Source organism: Pleurodeles waltl, chromosome 4_1 (genome assembly GCF_031143425.1).
Source record: "Pleurodeles waltl isolate 20211129_DDA chromosome 4_1, aPleWal1.hap1.20221129, whole genome shotgun sequence".
NCBI classification, from domain to species: Eukaryota; Metazoa; Chordata; class Amphibia; order Caudata; family Salamandridae; genus Pleurodeles; species Pleurodeles waltl.
In genome coordinates this window covers 831432897-831457078 of record NC_090442.1, presented here as the reverse complement: position 1 = coordinate 831457078, position 24182 = coordinate 831432897, and the positions used below count along the sequence as shown (strand labels likewise).

The 24182-nt window shown below is 39.8% G+C and overlaps 1 protein-coding gene across 1 annotated transcript in view; it reads right to left on the bottom strand.

Annotated features, from left to right (window-relative positions):
- OSBPL8 (oxysterol binding protein like 8) overlaps positions 1–24182 on the bottom strand; it is a 943374-nt gene that overhangs the window by 440578 nt on the left and 478614 nt on the right. Inside the window, exon 5 of the mRNA XM_069229570.1 lies at positions 13539–13676. Coding sequence (XP_069085671.1) covers positions 13539–13676 — 138 coding nt within the window. The remainder of the gene's footprint in view (positions 1–13538; positions 13677–24182) is intronic.

The following is a 24182-nucleotide window of genomic DNA, read 5'->3' as shown; positions in this document are numbered from 1 at the left end:
TTGCTATATAATTATCAGTCTGTTTCCAAAATGACTGATAAACATCTGTATTATGAACACACCCATCATAGCAGAATATCTTTCAATTTGCAGCTGCAGGTGACAGCCTTTTCATTTATTTAGTTTTCAACAGTCTATATTCGTTTTTTGGCACTCTTTTACTATTTGGGGGAGGGTAATTGATTTTACAAACCATGGTCCGTGTTCAGAGGCCGGTGGTGTTTTAAATTTAAGGAATAGTGTTTTTATTTGTTTTTACTCTGTTGGGATTACAACTTTCACAACTAGACTTATCAGTATTTTAAACAAGGCCCTTTTACACTCTGAAGAAGGATTGTGCCTGCCGGTCTCGGTGTACTGAGATGGCAGCTATTTTCCAACCTCTTCAGAAGCACACTTACGGACGGCATCTTGAGGAGGTCAGCGGTCTAGCCCTCTGAGCCTCCTGTTATCTGAGGACTTAAAAACCTTCAATGCTGCGGCCACGCCGCAGGCGCGCCAAAGGCAAGCCCGTCTGTGCCAGACTGGGCCCAGAGGCCAACAACTATGGTCATCTTAACATAGGTGGGCTTACATATGATGCTGAATTTATCCATTCACTTAGATTTAATATAGGAGCCAAAGGTAATGAGCAAACGGTTGCCAGGGAAGTTACCTGGCCCTATAGTAGAGGGGATGGACCCCCCCCAACCTCTGATACAGAACAGACCTGTATCACATAAAGTGCCACATAGCTGTTTTTCTTTGCAAATTGTAGATCTTTAGCTGCCCACAAACTGGATATCAATCTTTTACTTAATGAATTAACACCTACAGCCCTGTTCCTAATGGCAACATTGCTCCATGAGGGCTCAGCTCCTTATATTTCCCTGGCTTTACCTGATAAGTACTCAATCATAAGGCATGAACAGAGTATCTGGGAAAGGAGGGGGTATTGTCATTATTGTCAAGGATTCAGTGAAGGTCACCACCCGTCCACTTAAGTTATAAGATTGTGAGAGTATGTATTTTTCCATCTCTTTAAATCCTCAAAATAGTTTCTCTGGTGCCTTATTGTATCCCCCCCCCCACCCCAACGGCTCTTCATTGCATTTTCTTCAAGCCTTTCCAGAGCAAGTAGCAGACTTAATTTGTAACCAGCCAAATTTCACAATTCTTGGAGATGTTAATATTCACACAGTGAATTTTGAGAATGCAGCTGCTAAGAGACTTCTGTTAGGAATGGAGGCCTTAGATCTCACACAACTGATCAGGGGCCCTACACACATCAAGGGTCATACCATTGGCTTAGTTTTCAGCAATACAGAAGACTTAACTGCCCTGCCCCGCACCCCTCTAGCTTGGTCCGATCATTATCTAATCCTTCTCTCCCTTTCCCTTTCAGTATTTGAAACACCCTCCCAAAGCATTATCAAACTTTATAGGCGCTGGCATATGCTTAAGACTAAAGAATGGATTGACATCTTAGAGAGTTCAAAACCCACATTGAATTGGAAAATGGCTACATCTTTAGACTCATTTAATAATTGTATTAGCAAAAGCTTAGACACAATCCTTCCATACACGTTAAGGCCGAGTGGACATAAGAAAAAGGTGCCCCCTGGTTCTCCATACATCTTAGCCTAATAAAGAGGGAATGTAGGCGACTGGAGCAAAAATACAGAAAATCCTATGATAGTTCCTCTAAAGATGAGTATAGGAAGGCTATCAGAATGTTTCATGCTGAAATTAAAGCAGCCCAAAGCGCATATTATGCAGATAAAACTGAACAGAGCTCTAACTCCCCGAAGGAAATCTTTCTCCTGTTAAAAGAATTTACGTCTCCTCAGGCACACACAGAAACTGTGGAAGCCTCGCATAAACATAGTAATGACTTAGCTGGGGTTTTTCAAGAAAAAATGGCAAAGATTTATTCATCCTTTCAAATAGATATCCATAGTCCCCTAATTGGTAGATGAGGAGTGTTCCAAGGGTGCAGCAAGGTTTACATATATTCCTCCCCTCTCTCCTGAAGCGGTCTCTCTTCTATTAACCACCCTTAAATCAGGGTCTCCCCAGGATCCGGACCCACCTTCAATCTTAGGACAAGGGGCTTCAATAATAGTCCCTGTGGTAACTAAGCTGCTGAACATGTCACTATCAGTTGGCACCGGTCCTCCACAATGGAAACATGCAATTGTGAAGCCGTGCTTAAGAAGCCCAGCCTGGATCCACTCATCCCTGGCAACTATAGACCAATCTCTATGCTGCCAGCCCTTGCCAAAGTACTTGAAAAACCTGTCAATATTAATCTTTCAAGTTTTTTGAAGGAAAATAACATTCTCCATCCATCTCAGATGTGCTTTAGACCATTACATAGTATGGAATCTGCATTAATCACAGTCACTGAAGAAGTTAGGAAACGTGTAGATCAGGGCTTGGTCTCAGCAATCGTGCTTCTCGATCTTAGTGCCACCTTTGACACGGTGGAGCGCAATATTTTACTCCAGAGAATGAGGGAAAGTGGAGTCTCAGGCAATGCCCTGAGTTGGTTTGCCTCAATCTTGGAAGCAAGATCATTTCAAGTTTTGGACCGTTCCTTTTAATCGAGCTGTTTTAAGAGTAAGTGAGGGGTGCCGCAGGGCTCTCATTTGAGCCCTACATTATTTAATATCTATATGGCCCCTCTGGCAAATGTAGTGGAGCCCTATGGACTCTCTCTAGTGTCATATGCAGATGACAACCAACTTGTGGCTCCTTTTCTGCCGATCAGAACTCAACCAATTCTCGGCTCATTCTTTGGCCACAGGCAACCTCCAAATGGATGTCCAGCTGTAGACTTAAGTTGAACGGAGACAAGACAGAGGTTATGTTTCGGGGTCACCAGGCAAAACCAAACTTAATCTCCCCAGTATTACAACCATTAGAAGATCTTCCATTGCCCAAAGAAAGCATTAAGAGTCTGGGAGTATGGTTTGATCCATGGCTGACCATGGATCATCAAGCGAAAAAAATATCCTCCTCCTGTTTTGGCATACTCAGACTTCTTAGAACAATTTTCATAATACGTCTGTTAATTGCAAAGAGGCTCATCATACAGGCCTTGATAATCTCTGGCTGGATTATGGGAACGCCCTATTTCTTGGTGCACCAAAATATGTTATGAAGAAATTGCAGGTGGTGCAGAACACTGCTGCCCGCCTTCTCTTCAATCTACCAAGGCATGAATCGGCAAGATCAGCTTTATCAGCGTTGCACTAGCTTCCTTTGGAGCAATGGATAAAATGTAAATCTTTATGTTACATTCATAGGGCGCTATATGACAAAGGCCCACCAATATTGCGAACCCTGGCTTCTTTTTACAAACCTACCACACATCTTAGATCATCCTCCACGGCCCTAGCTGTCATTCCCCAATAAAAAAGGCTAAATGGGGAGGAAGATCAATATCGTATCTTGAAGCTAGACTGTGGAATTCATTACCACTGAATCTACGTCAAACCAGCCTTGAACTGTCGTTCTGGGGGCTATTAAAAACTTGGTCATTTTAGTTTGTGTCCCAAAGCTGTATATTCAAAGGTTGTTCTGATTAGCGCTGGGAGGCCTTCAGGTAGCTATGCGCTCTATAAATTTTCATAACATAACATAGTCAAATCAGCTCCTTTTCTGGTAAAAATTATCCACGACTACCATGAATGAATTGATAATAATGAAGCATTTTTCCAATTGGCTGTTATTAATTTTAAGGCAGCAGAAATTAAGAAGTTGAAAAGTTTGTTATTCGAACGTGACATCTTTGCTGATAATAAACTTGAGTCACAAATCAGAAAGCTATATGGGAGCTTTTCTGAGAAATTATACATTTTTTAAATAAAAACCCATACCTCCTTCCAAAATTGCTTTAAAGAGCCTGAAGTAGAACTACAATGCCAAATATTGTGAGACTTTAGTAAATTTGCTGTCAATTTTACTGGGGTCCATAAACAACTAAATACTATGAATGAATTTGTTTGATATAAAGATACCGGTAACCATCCGGAAATATTATTCAGCCAAATTCTTCTCCACGAGTCTTGTGAAAGAGATATTACTAATTCATTCTTTCAAAAAGAGGATAGAAAATCAATATTATTTCTTTAAAATTCTAAATCAGAAATATTATTTTCCAGAAATTCAGTTAACGGACCAAGGACAGAATTACATAAAAGGTCATACTTAATCACATCTACAGTGGAAAGGGGATATTTGTGTTGAAGTTCTTTGAAAAGGAAAAAAAGGTATTATTATGACATATATATTTTAAGTAAAAAATACCAGAGTTCATCCAAGACTTCCAGAATTTTATATTATGACTAAGTTTCAATAAAGGGTTATGCCATAAAAACATATTCAAGGTATTAGAAATAGGTACTTGGAAAACAGAATCCAAATCTTGTAATATTAATATTGTAGGTTTTAGTATTGAGGATCCTTTTAGTAAAGAGTTAGAAGAGAACATTGTCAGTCATGTCAATAATGAGAACTGTGACACCAAACTTCTTTCAAAGCGGAGCCATGTGGGTACATTATCAAAATCTGTATTAGTAAATCAAAACACGATTTGTTTTAATATAAATGCTTTATGATAAAGAAATCTGGCAAACCCAAACCATTACATTTTGGGGATTCTAGTTTTTTTTTATAGCTTAAATATGGCGTCCTATGATTCCAGATAAATTTAGATATAGATTTATCAAACGTTTTGTAAAACTTGAGAGGGAGTGGAGTTGGGATCATGGAGAGGAGATAAAGTGTTTTTAGAACAATTATTCTTTTAATAGCACCAACCCTGCCCCACCAGGATAAGTGTAAAGGAGACCATTTCTGAAATTTGTGAATGATTAAGAATATGATTGCAGTTCAATGTAATAGATTGTTTAATAGTACTAGAATATAATATACCTAAATACTTAAGATTTTCTCTTCGCCATATGATTTCATTAGGTAGCATATCATGGGTACAGTATACATTTAAAGGAAAAAATTCTGTCCTTTTCGTGTTTAAATAACCTGAAATTTGGGACTATATATGAATGAAATTTAATAAACAGGGAATGGATGATTCAGGGTTTGCAATATATAATAAAACATCAGTATATGCTGAAGTCTTAATAGTAATATCATTAAATGGGACACCTTCTATTTCCTTACAATTTCTAATAGCAATAAGTAATGGTTCAATAGCAAGGATAAAAAGTAAAGGTGATAAGGGGCAACCTTGGTGAGTACCTCTAAATAACGAAAATATTTTAGATGACTTGATAAAAAAGTCTTGCAGACGGACCACAATATAGCGCAGAAAACATGTGACTAAAGGAATTACCAAAATTAAACATAGATTGGGTATGAAATAGATATTGCCAATGCACTTTGTCAAATGCTTTTTCAGCATCTAATGCGAGAACTCCAGATGGCAAAAATAAAGATGAAGCATTTTCAATTACATGGAATAACAGACTAGTATTCATTGCAGAGTGTCTAAGTTTCATTAAACTAGTTTGATCAATATGTACAATGGCATCTAGTACAGAAGCTAGTCTGGTTGCCAGGATTTGTGCATAAAGTTTACAATCCTGGTTTATTAATAGTATAGGACGATAATTTGAGACAACAGTGTAATCTTTATTAGATTTTGGAAGAACTATAATTGAGGCTTCGGTGAAAGAACCTAGGGCCAGATGTAGCAAAGGTTTTTAACCATTCTGCATCTATGGGAAAAAGTGTTCGTACATACGGCCCCTAATGTCTTTCCTGAAATACTAAAATGTGTAAACTGTTTGAGTGAGGTAATAAATGAGGAGAAACTTCTTTATAAAATTCAGCAGGCATACCATCTGGACCAGGTTATTTACCCAATTTTAGAGTTTTAATAGCTAAATTAATTTCTTCCAATAAAATTGGTACATCTAATTTTTCTCTAGTGAAGTGAGTAATTTTAGGTACCCCGTAAGATAGCAAAAACGTAATAATGATTGAATCAGTAGGAGGTTTATTATATACATTTGAATATGTCAAAAATCATGAAATATTTCTTCCTGAGATAATGCCACTTTACCATTTGCGCCCTGAATTGCATTAATCTGAATTTTGTCTTTTTTAATACTAAGATAGTTTGCCAATAGTCTGACGGACCTATTAGCTTTGAAATAAAATGTAGCCTTATTATTTGAAATTTGTATACCCGCTCTTTTGCTTAACAAGAAATTTAATTCATATCAAAGTTTTTGTAATTGCAATTTGCATTTGTTATCATGAGATGTGATAGAGACGCTCATGTTTTGCTATTTTTTTATCTAATTCTTTAAGTTTACCTTTAAAAGTTTTATTATCACGAGCTATGATCAAAATTGTAGCACGTCTAATATATTCATTAAATGCATCCCAAATATTCCCAAGTGAAGTGGGACCTTCTGGATTAAAACAAAAATAGTCTTGTATTGCTGACAAAAGTTTTGATTTACTTTTATCAATAAGAACAACACTCCTATTCATACGTCATCTACAATGAGATTGATGACTAGTTTTAAGATGTAACAATCCAGAAATAAGTGCATGTTCAGAAATATCTATATTGTGAATTTTAGGATAAAAAAATGACTTGATTAGATGACAGGAAATTAATAACTAGTCAATCCGAGACTGCCCTCGTTATCGAAGATCATATTATACATTAAAGGCATTTAACCCCTTCGCTGCCAGGCCTTTCCCCCCCTCGGGTGGCAGGCCTTTTTTTGGCTATTTGGGGCAGGGCGTGCTTAGGCCCTCATAGCTTTTTGTCCACATAAGCTACCCATGATAATTTGCGTCCTTTTTTTCCAACATCCTAGGGATTCTATAGGTACCCAGACTTTGTGGGTTCCCCTGAAGGAGACCAATAAATTAGCCAAAATACAGTGAAAAATTAGTTTCTTTAAAAAAAATGGGAAAAAAGGGCTGCAGAAGAAGGTTTGTGTTTTTTTCCCTGAAACCAATGCTGGATCCCAGAAACCTAAACATGTCTGAAAAGTAGACAAAATTCTGAATTCAGCAATGGGTAATTTGTGTATATCCTACAAGGGAATCCTACAGAAAATAACAACTGAAATAAAAAAAATATTGAAATTGAGGGGGAAAAAAATGCCATTTTTCTCTACGTTTTACTCTGTAACTTTTCCCTGCAATATCAGATTTTTTAAAGCAATGTATTGTTACGTCTGATGGACTCTTCTGATTGCGGGGATTTATATGGCTTATAGGTTCAGCAAGAACCCTAGGTACCCAGAGCCAAAAAATGAGCTGCACCTTGCAGTGGGTTTTCATTCTATACCGGGTATACAGCAATTCATTTGCTGAAATATAAAGAATGAAAAATAGGTATCAAGAAAACCTTTGTATTTCCAGAATGGGCACAAGATAAGGTGTTGAGGAGCAGTGGTTATTTGCACATCTCTGAATTCTGGGGTGCCCATACTAGCATGTGAATTACAGGGCATTTCTCAAATAGACGTCTTTTTAAAAAAACTGTCTTATATTTGGAAGGAAAAATGTGGAGAAAGACAAGGGGCAATAGCACTTGTTTTGCTATTCTATGTTCCCTCAAGACTCCGAATAAAAATGGTACCTCACTTGTGTGGGTAGGCCTAGCGCCCGCGACAGGAAATGCCCCAAAACACAATGTGGACACATCACATTTTCCCAAAGAAAACAGAGGTGTTTTTTGCAAAGTGCCTACCTGTGGATTTTGGCCTCTAGCTCAGCCTGCACCTAGGGAAACCTTCCAAACCTGTGCATTTTTTAAAACAAGAGACCTAGGGGAATCTAAGATGGGGTGACTTGTGGGGCTCTCATCAGGTTCTGTTAGCCAGAATCCTTTGCAAACCTCAAAATTTGGCAAAAAAATAAAACACACTTTTTCCTCACATTTCAGTGACAGAAAGTTATGGAATCTGAGAGGAGCCACAAATTTCCTTCCACCCAGTGTTCCCCCAAGTCTCCCGATAAAAATGGTACCTCACTTGTGTGGGTAGGCCTTGTGCTCGCAACAGGGAATGCCCCAAAACACTATCTGGACACATCAAAATTATCAAATACAAAACTACCTATTTTTGCGGGGGGCACGTGCGTTTTTGGTCCTGGGCTCAGCAGCCATCTAGGGAAACCCACCAAACCCAGACATTTCTGAAAACTAGACACCCGAGGGAATCTAGGGAGGTCTGACTTGTGTGGATCCCCCAATGTTTCCTTACCCAGAATCCTAAGCAAACCTCAAAAGTATCTAAAAAAATCACATTTCTATGTGGGACCACCGCACCGGGACACATTTCCACATTTCCTCCCACCCAACATTCCCCTTAGTCTCCCGGTAAAAATGATACCTCACTTGTGTAGGTGGGCCAATCTGCCCCCAAGGGGGGGGCATTTATGGCCAACAGTAATGTGCCCCCATGAGGAGCGACCCTTGCCCAAGGGGCTGCCCCCCAACAAAACACACACAAACACCAATCCATGGTGTCTAGAGGTGCCAAGGGGGGCGGAAATGGCCTAAATACAATTTGCCCCCCCAGGAGGGGCGACCCTTGCCTAAGGGGTCGCTCCCCATACATAAAAAATAAACAAAAACAAAAATGTATCCCCTGTGTCTAGTGGTTTTCTGCCCCCCTGGGGGCAGATCGGCCTAATTATATGAGGCCGATCAGCCCCTGGGGGGGCAGAAATGGCCTAAAAATAATTTGGCCCCCTGGGGAGCAGCCCTTGCCCAAGGGGTCGCTCCCCTTATGTGCAAGTATGAAAAAAGGAATAATCCCTGGTGTCTAGTGGTTTCTGCACCGTGGGGAGGTGGGGGAGGCAGAAATGGCCTAAAAATAATTTGCCCCCCCTGGGGAGCGGCCCTTGCCCAAGGGGCCGCTCCCCTTATTGAAATAGAAATAAACAAAAAATTCCCTGGTGTCTAGTGGGCATTTCTGCTGCCCGATCACATCGCGATCAGGCAGCAGAAATGCTAAGAGACATGAAAGGAGAGGAAAAGCCTTTCCTCTCCTTTGATGCCTCTCTGCCCCCTCCACGTGATCGTTGGAGAAATGCTTTTGCATTTCTCCCTCGGTCGCGCGCTGATGTCATCAGACGCCATGGGGGGTTGGGGGCAGGCAGGGGTGGAAGGGGAAGCGATTCCCCTTCCATCCCTGCCCAGGGGAGGGGGGTGCTTGGCCATCGGGGGAGCGCTAGCACTTCCCCTGGGGGCCCATAGCAGGACGAGTTGGTCTTGTCCTCGGCACCGGGCAACCGTTGCTGGGGGCGAGACCAGCTCGTCCTGGGGACCCACGGGGTTAATTTACCTTGTTTTGAGGCATCAGTGCTATAAGAGGACCAGCGCTTCGCGGGGAGGTACATTTTTGGTCTTTTGAGGAGAGCGAAGGGATTTCTTCGAAGGAGTATTTCATCCGAGCTCTCCAGTGAAGTGAAGCTGGAAGTTCCGGTCAGGAAGGCAGAGACTACTAGAGGAAAGGGCGAGGCTGAGGCATAACAACTCCCACAGCTGGTTCTAGCTGCTACACAGCTTGCTTTACTGGTGATATTTTTATAAATTTTATTCTTCCTAATTTTATGGAGTGAAGTTGATGTATTTCATATTATTTATTAATACTGTATTAAGATGGAAGGAAAAATGTGCATATGATGAATAACAAATATAAACAAACAACTTCACCACCAGTAAAATCAAAAATAGAAGATTCCACTGAACCTTCTCTTGCTAATATATTAGAAGAACTACAAGCAGTGCGCGCAAATACAGATAACATTGTGTCATAAACTAAAAATATACGCAAGGATACGGCTACCCCCTCAAATTTTCTGACTACTCAATTAAAATTCAAAATAACAAGACAAAACTTGACAGTACATCTATCGCCTCTTACTGCAAAAATGTAATCTATGAATAGACTGTTACTTGCTTTAGAAAATCGCAATAGACAAAATATAACCTGCACATTTTTAATTTGGCAGAAGATGCTGAAGAGAAAGACTGTAGGAAATACTTGGAAGCCTTGTTACCTAGTCTCTTGAACTTAAAACATCCAGAAAAATTTGAAAATGACCAAGCACATACAAAGCCTTCTCATCGTAATCCAAGTAATATGAAACCACATCATGTGATCTTTAAAGTTTTATGCTACCATCACCTTGTGATGATCCAAAAAGCAGCAAGACTGATTCCAACATTAATAGTCAACGGAAATAAAATCTTTATACATCAAGATTTTGCTAAGGAAACTGTTGCCTATCTGTGACCACGACTAAGAAGCAGGGGTTTTAAATATGGCCTTTTTGATACATCTCTTATGAGAATTTGGAAAGATGGTATTTCAAAAGGTTTTCAGCGCCCTGAGGACTTACATGCCTTTTTAGATTATCACTCTTCGCTTTCCATGGAAATCAATGGTGCCTCTTCATAGTACCAATGTCTGGTTTTTATTTTCATTACAATAAGCCGTTTTGTCTACCTTTATATATGAGGGCATTTATTTCACAGGTAAATCTTGTATATGCGTGTGCATGATTCTAAAACACTTTTTATGTTTAAATGTTGTCCTTTCTCTTTATTTGTATGTCTTGTCCTCTTTTCTCCTTGCTTCTGTCTTTAGAGCTACTCCTCAATCCTAAACAGTATAATTTATCTTTCTTTTCATTCTATATTTTTTTTTACTTTTCTATATATGGATAGAGTTAGCAAAATAAAAATAATTTTAATGGAAAAGGTTTATGACATCCTGTTAAAAGGACTAAAAGATTTAATTATTTAGCAAAGCATAAAGCATACATTTGTTTAATTCAAGAAACTCACATTGATGATACAGTTTTGTCACATATGAATAAAAAATGGGTTGGCAATATTATTTCTTCCCCTGCAGTTAACAAGAAAAATAGTGTTGGAATTCTATTTGCAAAAAAGTTAAATATACAAATATTTAAATGTACTGATACAGAGGGTCGATATATTACAATAAAAATTACATTTGATAATTTTATTAGTCATTTAATTACTCTTTATGGTCCTACAAAAGATGATCCTAAGTTTTGGTCAGTATTTACATCAGAAGTGATTAAATTAGATAATGTATCGCTAATCATTGGTGGTGACTTTAATTTGATAACTGACCCCATATTAGATAGATGCTCTCATACTAAATCTCGCCCTCCTAAAGCTTTTTTTTCATGTTTCGATCTTTATTATTATTTTTTTTTTAATTCGACCAAATTGGTTGATATCTGGCGTTTACATCACCGAAATGAGAAACAATTTTCTCTTTCCTCTAACTACATCCATTTCTAACTGGCAAATAATACTATACTTCTTGGGTCAAAGACGCAGATTAGGTTTCAAGAAGGCGTGTAGCCCTTTTTCTTATATCTAGATACTACTCAAGAGGACAGATCGAATGGCTGCTGCCCAGCCCTTACAAGCTATTTGGTTCCCTTTATTCTGCTCGTATTTAACCCTTAGGCACCAGTTTGACCACAAGACTTCAAACATGTATCTGCTCACATTAAATATGCTTGAAATTACCATATATTAAAATGTCAAATTTTAAGACAGTGGTCACCTTGGAAGATACCTTGTTAACTCCCCGATGCATTGTTTATGTAGTGAGCTCAGGATATACTGTCAAACATCACTTGTTTCACTAGCAGAGCTTCAAGACAATTTTTCTCATCTTCTTCCTCTGCGTGCTCTGATTCAAGTTGGGTGTCAGTTTCTGTCAGTGTAGATTTTATTATTCCTATTGACCCGTTTCTGTTCCTATTTCTGGTTCTCTTTATTCTCTCTGGCCACAGATCAATATGTTTTTACCACTGTCCATTGTCAAAACAGTGTCCCATTCCCATGTTTCATTGGGCTCTGAGGAAAAAAAATACATGTTTTCACTCATGATGATCTTTAAGTCTGCTGGGAACAATAACATACATTTATTTTTGAGTTGTAGAAGTCTTTGCTTCTCACCTACACCGTCTCCTAACCTTAACTACTGCAGTATAATCACATAAAAGGAATATTTTGTGGCTTCCCGTCATCAACAGACCTTTTCCTTGAAGATTGCAAAAGCAAATAATTGTCCCTATAATTAAGTAGTTGGGCCACAATAGGCCATGGAGACACTCCTGGGGCAGGGGGTTAAGGGGGAGCTGCTCCAGGTGCTACTTTGTCCAACAGACACACTGAAAAAGCCACATTGTTTCATCTTTCATTCCCTCTGGCATCCCCATAGTCATAATATTGTCAACTCCAAAGTCTTCAGTGTATCAGCACGACAGGAAAATTAGGCAGGCCTGAAGCTGGTTCTTGATTATACTATCTTGGTGTTCCTATTCTTCACAGACCAGGTCTGCAAGGCTTCTTCATGGGATGCATATTTTTCTGGAGCAGTTCTGAACAGGAATAGCTCAGATAGCCAGTCTGCCATCACAGCAAAAGCTCTATATCTACAGGCACCATTACAGTGGGTCAGGGGCTCGCTCAACCATGTATGAACAGGTATACTGACGTTAGTCAAGTGTTCCGGGGTTCAATTCCCAGCTAATCCTAGAAGAGTTCTTGGGACCACTTTTTACGGTATAGATTCCAGTATAATGAAAACTGCATATGATGGGCTCAAACCTAGTTCATCCACACTACTGAAGTTGTCTCCAATATTAATTCTCGTTTTCAATATTAAAAAGCATGACGTTGAAAATGAGGATATGAGTAAATGAAAGTAAACTCTGACATATGTAGCAGCATTGATGAAAGAGATAAGGACAAGGTTATAAAAACTATAATAAACGTTAGAGGCAATGGGAATGTTTCAGGGTTTTTGAATAGTTGTGCCAGCATTGTGCACATGATAAAATCTGCAAAAAGCCACCTTGTACAACTAAACTCAAGTCCCGATTAGGTCCCTGGATTCCATCCTGGTGTTTCTATTCTAAAGCATCCGGAGGATCCATTTTTGACATTTTATGGTGTGTGCTGCGTCCTCGGTAAAATGATGAAAAATGCTTTTCAACCCAAATACAACTTGAATGCAGGAAAAACTAAAGAAAACTGTTGAGACAAATATCCAGCAAAACACATCATGGCATACAAAATCACGAATTATACTGAAATGGAGCCAGTTTTAAAACGAAAAAGTGGAAAATATACCGTAATGTATGTCTGAGTTTCTGAAAAGCCTCAACCAAGTGAAGGATCAGCTTCTCTACCGCTGCAGCCTGTGCGTCACACACTCAGCACATGTGGAAAGTGAACAGGACACTACAGAGATACAATTTCACTGTGGTTTGCCAAGTGAGATATATTAGACAAAGGTGCACGAACTCATCATAACCCGGAGAGCAAAGATTAATGAATTATTCGAATGACCTTCCAAGTGATTTTTCCTTTCCACCTTAACGCTCGGCAGAAGTAGCAGCGATAAGGAGCTCTGCCAGGGCTGCGCTGTCTCCACAGCAAGTCAAGTCTCGTATTTATGCCGGAAGCGGGTGGCACAAATGGATGGTGCCCTTACCTTGGCTGGGGATGATGCCGGGACTGAGAGTCGCCTGGACTAGGTCTTTGGTCGGGGTGAGATATGCTTCTTTCCCCTGGCGCTGGCTCATCTTTCCTGGAGTCACCGGGTGAGAGTCATCGCTGCTCTGTATCAACGCTGTGAAGACAAAAAACAAGGCTCATACCAAATCCACTGTGGAAACAGGCCTCTTGGTATTCAAGATAACCCTCCTATCAGCATTTCCATTCATACATAGCGAGGCCTCTGGGTAAACAAGCACAGTACACGTTCTTCGCTCAAGTGTCCGCACTTGAGACAGTCATACGAATGGCATGAAGGAAGCTGGCATGGACAGTGAAGGAAAACTTTTCTTAACCCTGTAGAAACCTGAGCTGTCATATCATGTCCATTAGCAGCTCACATCAGCCAAGCTCCTAGCTGCTATCGTCCAGGTAATGTTATCCGGGTCTGTCCTCCTTTCCCCTCATCATAATCCGTCTTTGACTAACTAGAAGATTTTGTTAGGCACGAATATATTTAACACATTAAACAAACAAAACAACGAACGACACTGCCAAGAATAAGGGGTACGGCTGTAAAACACACCTCAGCAATAGATGGCGAACAGCACTGAACCATAAATAATAGCACGACGTCCTTGCAGCACAGTGAACCAAAGTCTGCCTGCAGGAGGCCGGATGTGCCCCGTGTAGTCCTGAATGGGACGCCAGTGGCCTGCCACCGACTAGTTCCAGCCTCACACTGGCAAGAGTAAAGCCGCCAACTCTAGTTTGAACTTATTTCGATGCGTGCTGCATGCCTTGTGAGAGCACAGCATATCTTTCCAAAAGGAAACTCTAGCTCAAAACGGGGCTCTCTATGCCAAGAGGTGCTGAGAAAGATTTATACTTCTGAAGTAAGGTCTAGATACTGTTAGCCAACTAACTGTGGTTAACGTTCTATTGTTATTACTTTCATGTGGTATTTGTGCAGTGTGTTAGTACCCCTGTGGCTAGATCCTTCAAAATAAATACTGCTAATACATAAAAGCAGTAAGTATTAAAATATCTACAACAATAACATGCAGACAGATACTGTTGATTCTGCCCATGCTCCTCCTGACTTTGGTCTCCCTGTAAACGTGCATACATCTTGCACAGATTGTTGACAAAGTAGACCATAAAAGTGAGCTGGGTTCAATGTCTTGGCCTCATGCTCTGAGTAGTTTACCATGTAAATATTTTCATATCTACCTCCTCGTGCCCGATTTGAACACAAAGGGGAGTAGGAACATACCTGTCCAGGATCAACTAGGATGTCTATCTGCAAAGTATAAATGTGAAACACAAGGCACAGTGCCAGGTGACAACGTTTTTTCAGGAAGGTCAAATGTAAGGAGGTTACCAGAGGAACAGATGTTGATATTAATGGCTAAATAACTTAAGGTGATATGGGTGGGGTGTGAGACGCTCAAATTATCCGTCAACAAGTGGCTTTCACCCATGACAAAGCAGTTGATCTGTGTCCACTAACATACGGTCATAGAAACAAGGCGAAGGCTATGGCACAGCAAAGAAAGGTGGAGAGAGGAAGGGACCGAAAACTGTCCATGGTCAAAGGAAGTGAGGGGTTTACATGGTGTATAGCTCATTGCTACTGTTCGATAAATGTCAGTAGTACTGGAAAACGTAAGCAAGCACTCCATTCATGTAGCTGTAACAGGAACAACCCCCGCCCCTTTCTAGTGCTCGTACCCTTCTCTAGTCAATTCTCAACCTTGGATATTTTTATGGGTAACTCAGAGCTCAGTGTTCCCAGTACATGGATACTTAGGGTGTGTCCCTTTAGTGATAGGAGCACACAGCTAGCTCATGTTCCACGTGCTGATAGGGACTCACTACTGTTCTAATCTTCTACACAAAAAACAACTTTGGCACATATACATTTCAAGCTCATTCACCAAAAGCACACATTTCAGTAGATTATGTTCTTGGTTTCTGAAATTTTGCACCTGACTGTCTTTGTGCCTTCCAGCTGAAAATAATAAATATGTGGACGTTTGAAGGAACAGATGTGTCATCCATTCAGGGCCTTGTTAGAAGAGTGGGAGAAACAGAGGCTGATTAGGAAATTATAACACTTTGGAGTGAATCGAATGGAAACCTGCCAAACAAAAAAGAAGCAGATTGTGAATGGTGATGGAAGATATAAGTGGAAAAGATATATTCCTAACGAGTGGGGACAGAACTGCTCCACCTAAAGGGATGAGAAGGAATCATTTAGTTTGGTGCATTAGAAGCACTTGCAAATTATTAGAACCAAGCTCAATAAAGCTGAATTCTCAGGCAAACAGGGAGATGTGTGTGTTGGTGTCATGCACCGGTCTGGTGCATGCACTCGGGTCATTCTGCAAACAACTCTGCTGAAGATTTACTATTGCCAGGGACTGGTGGATTAAAAGGTCTTCAAACGGCCAGTCGGTGGTCAACAAAACCTGAAGAACAAATCTTTGGCTCTTTCTTTTTAAAGTTCAGAGTATTTTATTCATATTAGCTGCAGACAAAACATATAAATCTAGTGTCTATTTAAAAGAATGCATATGAATTTCTAACATAACCGCATTCTGTATTGCTATTTCAAATAAACGAATGTAGTAGTTCTAATTTTAGTGTTATGTATCATCGAATAAGGGACCATACTCGATTCTACATTTGCACATTTTACACCACAAAATAAAAAGGGAAGACAAGAACAAGAATTGGTAAAGCCAATAGGTTTTCATTTTAAAGGCAAGTGCCAACCTACTGGCTTTACCAATGGTTGGTTGATTGCCATGTGGAAGAGCACATGCATGTGCATATGTTGCAATGCAAAGTCGCACACGAGTACAGGGCAGCCATTTGTTTAAAGATGGCAAATTTGAGCAGACCTCTATGTGCCTGCTTAGCAGTGTAAGCTGTAATGATGTGACAGACGCACAGCTCGTGTTTCCTGCCCTGAACTGTGCCGCCATAGCAGCAGTGGGCATGGTGGACAGTGGTAGGTCAAACATACTATTCTAACTCCAGTCCTGGAATATTTAGGAAAGAACAACCGCCCAAATATTGAGAGAGGCTTATTTAGTAACCTAATTCCAGTCCTGGAATATTTTGAGGAAAGTTATAAATTCCCCAAGTATTTTAGGAAGGATTAAAAAGCAGTAATTCGGGACAGGAGAAAGTGCTGGCCTGAGGGCACAATTTAGAGAAAAAAACTATGAATACCGTATGCACAGGCCAAGCATCATGACAATACGAGGCCATTTTACTTTACCGCTGTAAAAGTAGAGTGTTAAAAAAAACATGGGAGCACGTAAACAAATAGTGAGCTGTTCAGTAGTATTTTGCAGCAGCTACCAGGCCAATATGTTAAGAATAATAATAATAATAAATATAAAAAAACAAGCAGTTTGGGGAAGGATATGGGGGTGTCGTCCAATAATTCTGGAACACAATTCGTCTGTTAGAACAGTACACCTATTACATTCCAGTGGTTGGAATTATAGGTAGCTAACGTGCTGCACAAGTACACTTTCCCACTTCTTCCAGGTTGAAGCAAGCTGAAGTCAGTCATGATAGTCCAATGTGCATAGGGATATATTTTTGTCAGATACCAAAAATATGGGATTCCAACACAATGGCTGACTTAGGCGATCTGCAAAACATCTCCATCATATATAAAGCTATTGTCAATACACCTGATATGTTCCGAAAACTGCAAGAGGCTTGGGAGGCGGATGTTGGCCCTGTGGAGAAGATGGAATACAGAGAGGCCTTGGCCTCTCCCAGGACCATTACATAAAGACACAGAGGCTTGTACAGTTTAAATACTTACATTGTGTATACTTCACAAAAAAAAAAATCTGTGACTGGCTCAGGGGCGGGATACTTCACTTCATTTGGCATTGTCCCATCATCCATAGTTACTGGGTTAGCGTTTAGAGTATATGTGGAGAGGTGCTGGGGGTTGGTGTCTCCTTGGACCCAGATACAGTAATCCTTAATATCATTGTGGACAGTGGCCTAACACAATATTCGAGGATATTCTTAAACACTGTCCTAATCATTGCCAAATGTGATGTAGCACCAAACTGGCATCTCTCAACTGCCCTAAGTATAGGGAAAGTGAAATGAGGCTTAGAGGAGTCCTGGCTATTTGAAAAAAATGATACACAAAGCCAGCGGTTGCCCTTCAAAAACATGGAGGGATATGAGATTACTGGGCCCAATATTGTGGCCTATTATTATGGCCTTCTTAAATAATATGCCATTATGCAGTTTAATCTCCTTGACAATACATACTTTATAAAAGCCATGACTATAAAGCATTTTATGTGAGGAAGGGGAGGAGGGAAGATAACTGTTTTTTATAATTTGTTACTTTTTGTTTAAGGCTAACTGGACCACAACTATGTTGTGTGACACAAATTACCACTTATAGCCTGTAATGCTTACACCCTGTGTCAGTTGTCTTACAAAAAAACTCCAATAAAAGCAGTTTTATAAAAAAGAATATATGATTTCCAGACTCCTCCTTAGAGACAGGAGATCAACTGTGATAAGTTTTATCTGATAGCTAACACGCTCTGCTCCTCAGATCTGAAACTTAAGACATATCATGGATTATCACTGATTATTTGCATGTCGCCCTACTGTGATCATTGCAGTCGATTTCTTGTCAGAAAGAAGGAAATTCTTGGCCAGATTTCTGGAAGCACACTACCAACAATATATGTTTTCCTTTTGAAAAATTATTCGAGATGCACCAGAATACGTCTCCTCATCGTTCAGAGGTAGACACAACCAAGCTGACTTCCACTCCTTTGTCACGTTTTGCAGGTTCACAGAAATGCGCTATCCGAAGCTGGCATTCTACAAACTGGTGTTAGGAATCCCTCCTCAGAGACATCAGCAGATGAAGAGAACTGAGATCCATTAAACTTGTAAGTAAATAGGTAACTTTGCCGCAAAAAGGCTACCTATGCATTATGCTGCAGCTCAGGTTCCCACTCCAGGTGAAAAAATCGATATGGGTAGTTAATCATGCTTCTCCTTTCAGATCCTTCCCATATCCATAATAGGCCACCACTGACATGAATGATAAACTGTTAATCCCAATGACTTCTATAGAAACCGTAAACCTAATTTCTTATATTTTATTTTTACAGATGGGTTGTAGGTTTTACAAATAAAATTCCTTTATTTATCAATCAGTTTTGCCTGAGATCTTCTGTACTTTAGCTTTTACGTTGATTGTGATTGTACTGGATATATTCTGCCTCCCCCAGTAATGCTAGGTGTTTGCAGTCTGCGCTAATATTGGAGATAAAAAAGGTATTCACTGAGGCCTTGTGACTCATCTACATTAATATCTACATTTCGTGTCCTGGCTGCTAAACGCTCACAATGAGCAAGAGATTACAACAGGCAATATACGCATTATGACAATGCAATGATTTATTACCTGATTAGTCTTCAATTTATCCCCATCTCCCATCAAAATAAACATCAAAGATCTACTCCGAGCTGCTATCATGACACAGACTAATACAGGAGAGGAAAACAAAAGAAAAAAAGGGAACCACAAAGTACTGGCTCCTCACTGATATTATAAGACATTACAAAATGCAATGACCTCACTAAGAACCATCAATTAGCAATTTAAGAATTTATTAAGGTGCTTTAGATCCACACACAACTGCCACGTCAGAAAGGAATTAAATCCAACTTTGTCAAAATCTGTGCATTAATTACGAAAGGTGGGACCTTGTGGACAAAAAAAACGAAAACACACACACGTATCAAGTGAGTTTTAGATCGGAAGCAGGAAAAAGGCAACCTAACAATACCCAAATGAAGATGTGGAAAAACAAGTGACTGTGGCTGGGTTCTAGATAAGGAAGAAAGGCTTGCATCTGTTACTTGCCAAAGCATAACATTCTTTCTATGAGAGTTCATCCCCGAGCACTGCAACAAAAATAAGTCCCAATCATGTGTACTTTATTTGTGAACCACAGAAATCAAATCCTTAACATAAACTTGGTCATAAACTAGCCAACAGATGTTTCGTCTCTGGCTATTTATTCTCCAACGGACTTCCTCAAAGCTGTCAGTAATACCACTATTCAAGTCTCTAGCCTCTGATTAGAATAGCAGTACGTTCTTAGTACGCTTGTATTTTCACAAACATTGGTAATTCCATAAATATAAGAATGGTGTGTCAAGCAGGAGAGTACTCTGCACCGTGCAACGCAAATATCTTTCCCTAGTTACTTATATTTAAGGAATTACCAATTATTAATGCTGGAGTTACACTCTTTCCACAACAGACAAACAGGAACCATTTTAATGTCATCTGCGGAGAATCCAATTCCTTTGTGGATCTTCTGTTATGTTTAATAGCAAGACTAAGGACCATCTTTCTCCCCTATCTAATAATACAGTTTCTTTCATATACCAGTTTTCTTAACCATACACACCCCTTAGATCACAAATTGTGGATTTGATTCCTGTAAACTCTTTGCAACAATAGCTTTTTACGCACAAGCACCCTTTCCTAAAAGCATCCTGACTCACACATGGCCCGGCCCCACACACACTATGGCCTTACATGTGCTACATGCACCTGGATGGCCGTTAGGTAATCTGTAAAATTGCAATTTCAAAAAGAAAAACTGCCACAGAATGCCTGCATGAGCAGCCATGCTAAAGTATTGCTGAGCTAGAGTAACTATACCATTAGCAAGAACAGCAACAATCAACTGCAACAGGCTAAAAAGTAGGCACCAGGAACGGAGACCTAACATGCCTACACCCCCGAATCAGATTCACGTGGAAATGGGTACACAAAGTGGGGAACTCCAGGCTTAATCTCCAGACCTAATCATGATGCACACAGCTGCTCCACTTCCCATGAACAATGCTGAAGTGGTCACCTCAATATCAGACAACGCTTCTTGATACTGCTGAAAGATTTTCAATGTGTTACTTCAATATTATTTATCAGTTTTACTTGGGAAAGGCACACTGATTTTTAAACAGAAACATCTCTGAATGTGCATGCGCCTCAAGTTCAGAAAGGCACATCTGCGTCTTTGTAAGCAGTCACTGATACTACAGGTGAGACTGTAGATACAATTTAATAAGATCAGACTACAAATATATTTTCCTTTTGCTTGGCGCAGTCTGATTACTCTTATCTATGCTGTCAAAGACCTCTACACAACCTTGCAATGAAGCAATGAAACTCGACTCTATGCAAGGACAAAACAAGGTCTCCCACAGTGGCAGAAGTACATATTTGCGTACGCTTTTGATACGTCCTTCATTGTATTCCCAAAATAGCTTTGGTTCCTGCAGCAACGCACTGTGTTGTTGATGTTAATTTACTAGCAGCAATAATGAGTGCTTCCGTTTTCCCAACTCAGTCGACTATTAAGAAGTAATCCAAGGTGCTGCAATGTTTCTGCTTTACCCGGGATGACTCATTTTGTTTGTTGGAACCTAGAGCCATCTATTACAGCTTCACAAGCCAGGCTTAATCTCCCTCGGTTACAAAATCCTTCCCTCTGCTTTCATGCAATGTGGCTCCAAATATACTTTCACCTCAACATTTAACCTCTGCAGACACATTCTTATAGGCTTACGTGTGCATAATGTGTAAGCACATCAAGTTCTCAATATTCAGATCTAAAGCATACCATATTTAAAGAAGAGAAACATTGACTAAACCCGCTTTTCGGCACGGACTTTCTAGCAAGGTAAAAAAGTATAAAAAACAACAAAAAACACGCATTGGCAGAGGCTTACTACTTTTTCTTTCTTTTTTTTCAAAAACATGCAATAGACATTAAAAGTGTCAAAATAATAAAAATAAAATGCCTCATTCTACATTTGATGCCCATGGGTATGAAAAAACGTAAAATGACCCATTTAAAAAAGTTAAAAAAAACAAAAACAAAAACAAAAAAACAATTGAAATTAAAGGAGAAATGAAAGAAGAGATTGGCCTACCAGCTCCGACACTGAAGTGCATTTCATTTTAGACAGATGTGCACATGTCCAAGAATAAAATGCTGTGACTCACAGGGAAGAAAGACATCTGCTGAAACAGATTGACCTATTGTCGCATCCTGTAGACTGTGGTGGGTAGAAGCAAATTGTGAATGACATTTTAACAGACCAATGGCTGCGGACGGTCAGTGATTAATTTGTAAAACAGCTAGTGCCAGTGCCCAAACCTTTTGCTCAGAAGCTGCCAATCATGCTGCAGAAGGTTGTGATGGTGAATACCTAAACTGCGTAGTCTTGATTCCCACTCATGCATTTTTACTCCACTACCAGCCACTCCCTGTCGCTCAAATTCACTCCTGCATTTTCTTTTCCGGCTCCCTTTTTTACTCTTATTCCGTCTTTCTTCTTTCTCCTTTGTTCCCTCTTTTGCATTTTTCTCTTTCCTGTTCTGGGTCAAAGTCAGATCAGATAAAATAAGTGCTGGTGCCCAAAAATAAGGGCGCATGGGCCCCATCTGCAACCACCAGCTCCAATTAAGCACTGTAGAGGGATGGCTTAAAGCCCTCTAAGCAAGTACATTTTTATACATTTATATTATTGTTTTAGAAAACACAAGACTTACAAAAAAGCATAAGCAGACCCTAAGGCAGACTTAAAAACTGACACCTGCATATAAGCATGTGCACAATGGATGCCAAAGAAATCAGTTCCATAGACTAAGGGTCATATGAAGTACAGAACAAAAAAAGCCCAGCTTTTCGTGAGCCTAGTTTTCATGTGTGGCACATACAGGTTATGCTAGTTTCCTTCGTTTAGAAACGGAATTCGGGCACTTAACTCAGTTTGGTCTATTGGGTGGGCCTACTTCACCAGGTCACCATTTATTTGTTCTGTAGCAAGCACTGAGGTCCAAATTTATTTGAATATATGGTAACTTCTAATCCCAAGGTATGAAATATACATTCCGTAACACAACTGGAGAGTAAGGGAGAGTGGAGGATATAGAAATATATGGAAAATGTCATTTACCCAGTGTACATCTATTCGTGGCATTAGTCGCTGCAGATTAACATGCTGTGCGCATCCCGCCATCTGGTGTTGGGCTCGGAGTGTTACAAGTTGTTTTTCTTCGAAGAAGTCTTTTCGAGTCACGAGATCGAGGGACTCCTCCCATTTCGGCTCCATTGCGCATGGGCGTCGACTCCATCTGCTAGTAATAGTGCCCATGCAATGGAGTGAATACGTATGTACATAATGAAGTTTAAAGTAATATATTTACAAATTTACAAATGTTCAAGATCAACTTCTAAACAGCTACAGGCTCCCGGGGAGGCGGGTGGGCGCATGTGAATCTGCAGCGACTAATGCCACGAACAGATGTACACTGGGTAAGTGACATTTTCCGTTCGATGGCATGTGTAGCTGCAGATACACATGCTGTGCATAGACTAGTAAGCAGTTATCTCCCCAAAAGCGGTGGTTCAGCCTGTAGGAGTTGAAGTTGTTTGAAACAATGTTCGTAGTACTGCTTGGCCTACTGTGGCTTGTTGTGCCGTTAGCACATCTACACAGTAGTGTTTGGTAAATGTATGAGGCGTAGACCATGTAGCTGCCTTACATATTTCGGTCATTGGAATATTTCCTAGAAAGGCCATGGTAGCACCTTTCTTTCTAGTTGAATGTGCCTTTGGTGTAATAGGCAGTTCTCTGTTTGCTTTAAGATAACAGGTTTGAATGCACTTAACTATCCATCTAGCAATGCCTTGTTTAGAAATTGGATTTCCTGTATGAGGTTTTTGGAAAGCAATAAATAATTGTTTTGTTTTTCGAATTATCTTTGTTCTGTCAATGTAGTACATTAACGCTCTTTTGATGTCTAATGTATGTAGTGCTCTTTCAGCTACAGAGTCTGGCTGTGGGAAGAACACTGGTAATTCTACAGTTTGATTTAAGTGGAACGGTGATATGACTTTTGGTAAAAATTTAGGATTTGTCCATAGAACTACTTTATGCTTGTGTATTTGAATAAATGGTTCTTGTATGGTAAATGCTTGAATCTCACTTACTCTTCTTAAAGATGTGATGGCAATTAAAAATGCAACTTTCCACGTTAAGTATTGCATTTCACAAGAGTGCATGGGCTCAAAAGGTGGACCCATGAGTCATGTTAAGACAATGTTGAGGTTCCATGAAGGAACTGGTGGTGTTCTTGGTGGTATAATTCTCTTTAGACCTTCCATAAATGCTTTTATGACTGGTATCCTAAATAGAGAAGTTGAGTGCGTAATTTGCAGGTAAGCTGAAATTGCTGTAACATGTATCTTAATGGAAGAAAAAGCTAGCTTTGACTTTTGCAGATGTAGTAAGTATCCTACGATGTCTTTGGCAGATGCGTGTAAGGGTTGAATTTGATTATTATGGCAGTAATAAACAAATCTTTTCCACTTATTTGCATAGCAATGTCTAGTGGTAGGTTTCCTAGCTTGTTTTATGACCTCCATACATTCATGTGTAAGGTCTAAGTGTCCGAACTCTAGGACTTCAGGAGCCAGATTGCTAGATTCAGCGATGCTGGATTTGGGTGTCTGATCTGTTGTTTGTGTTGCGTTAA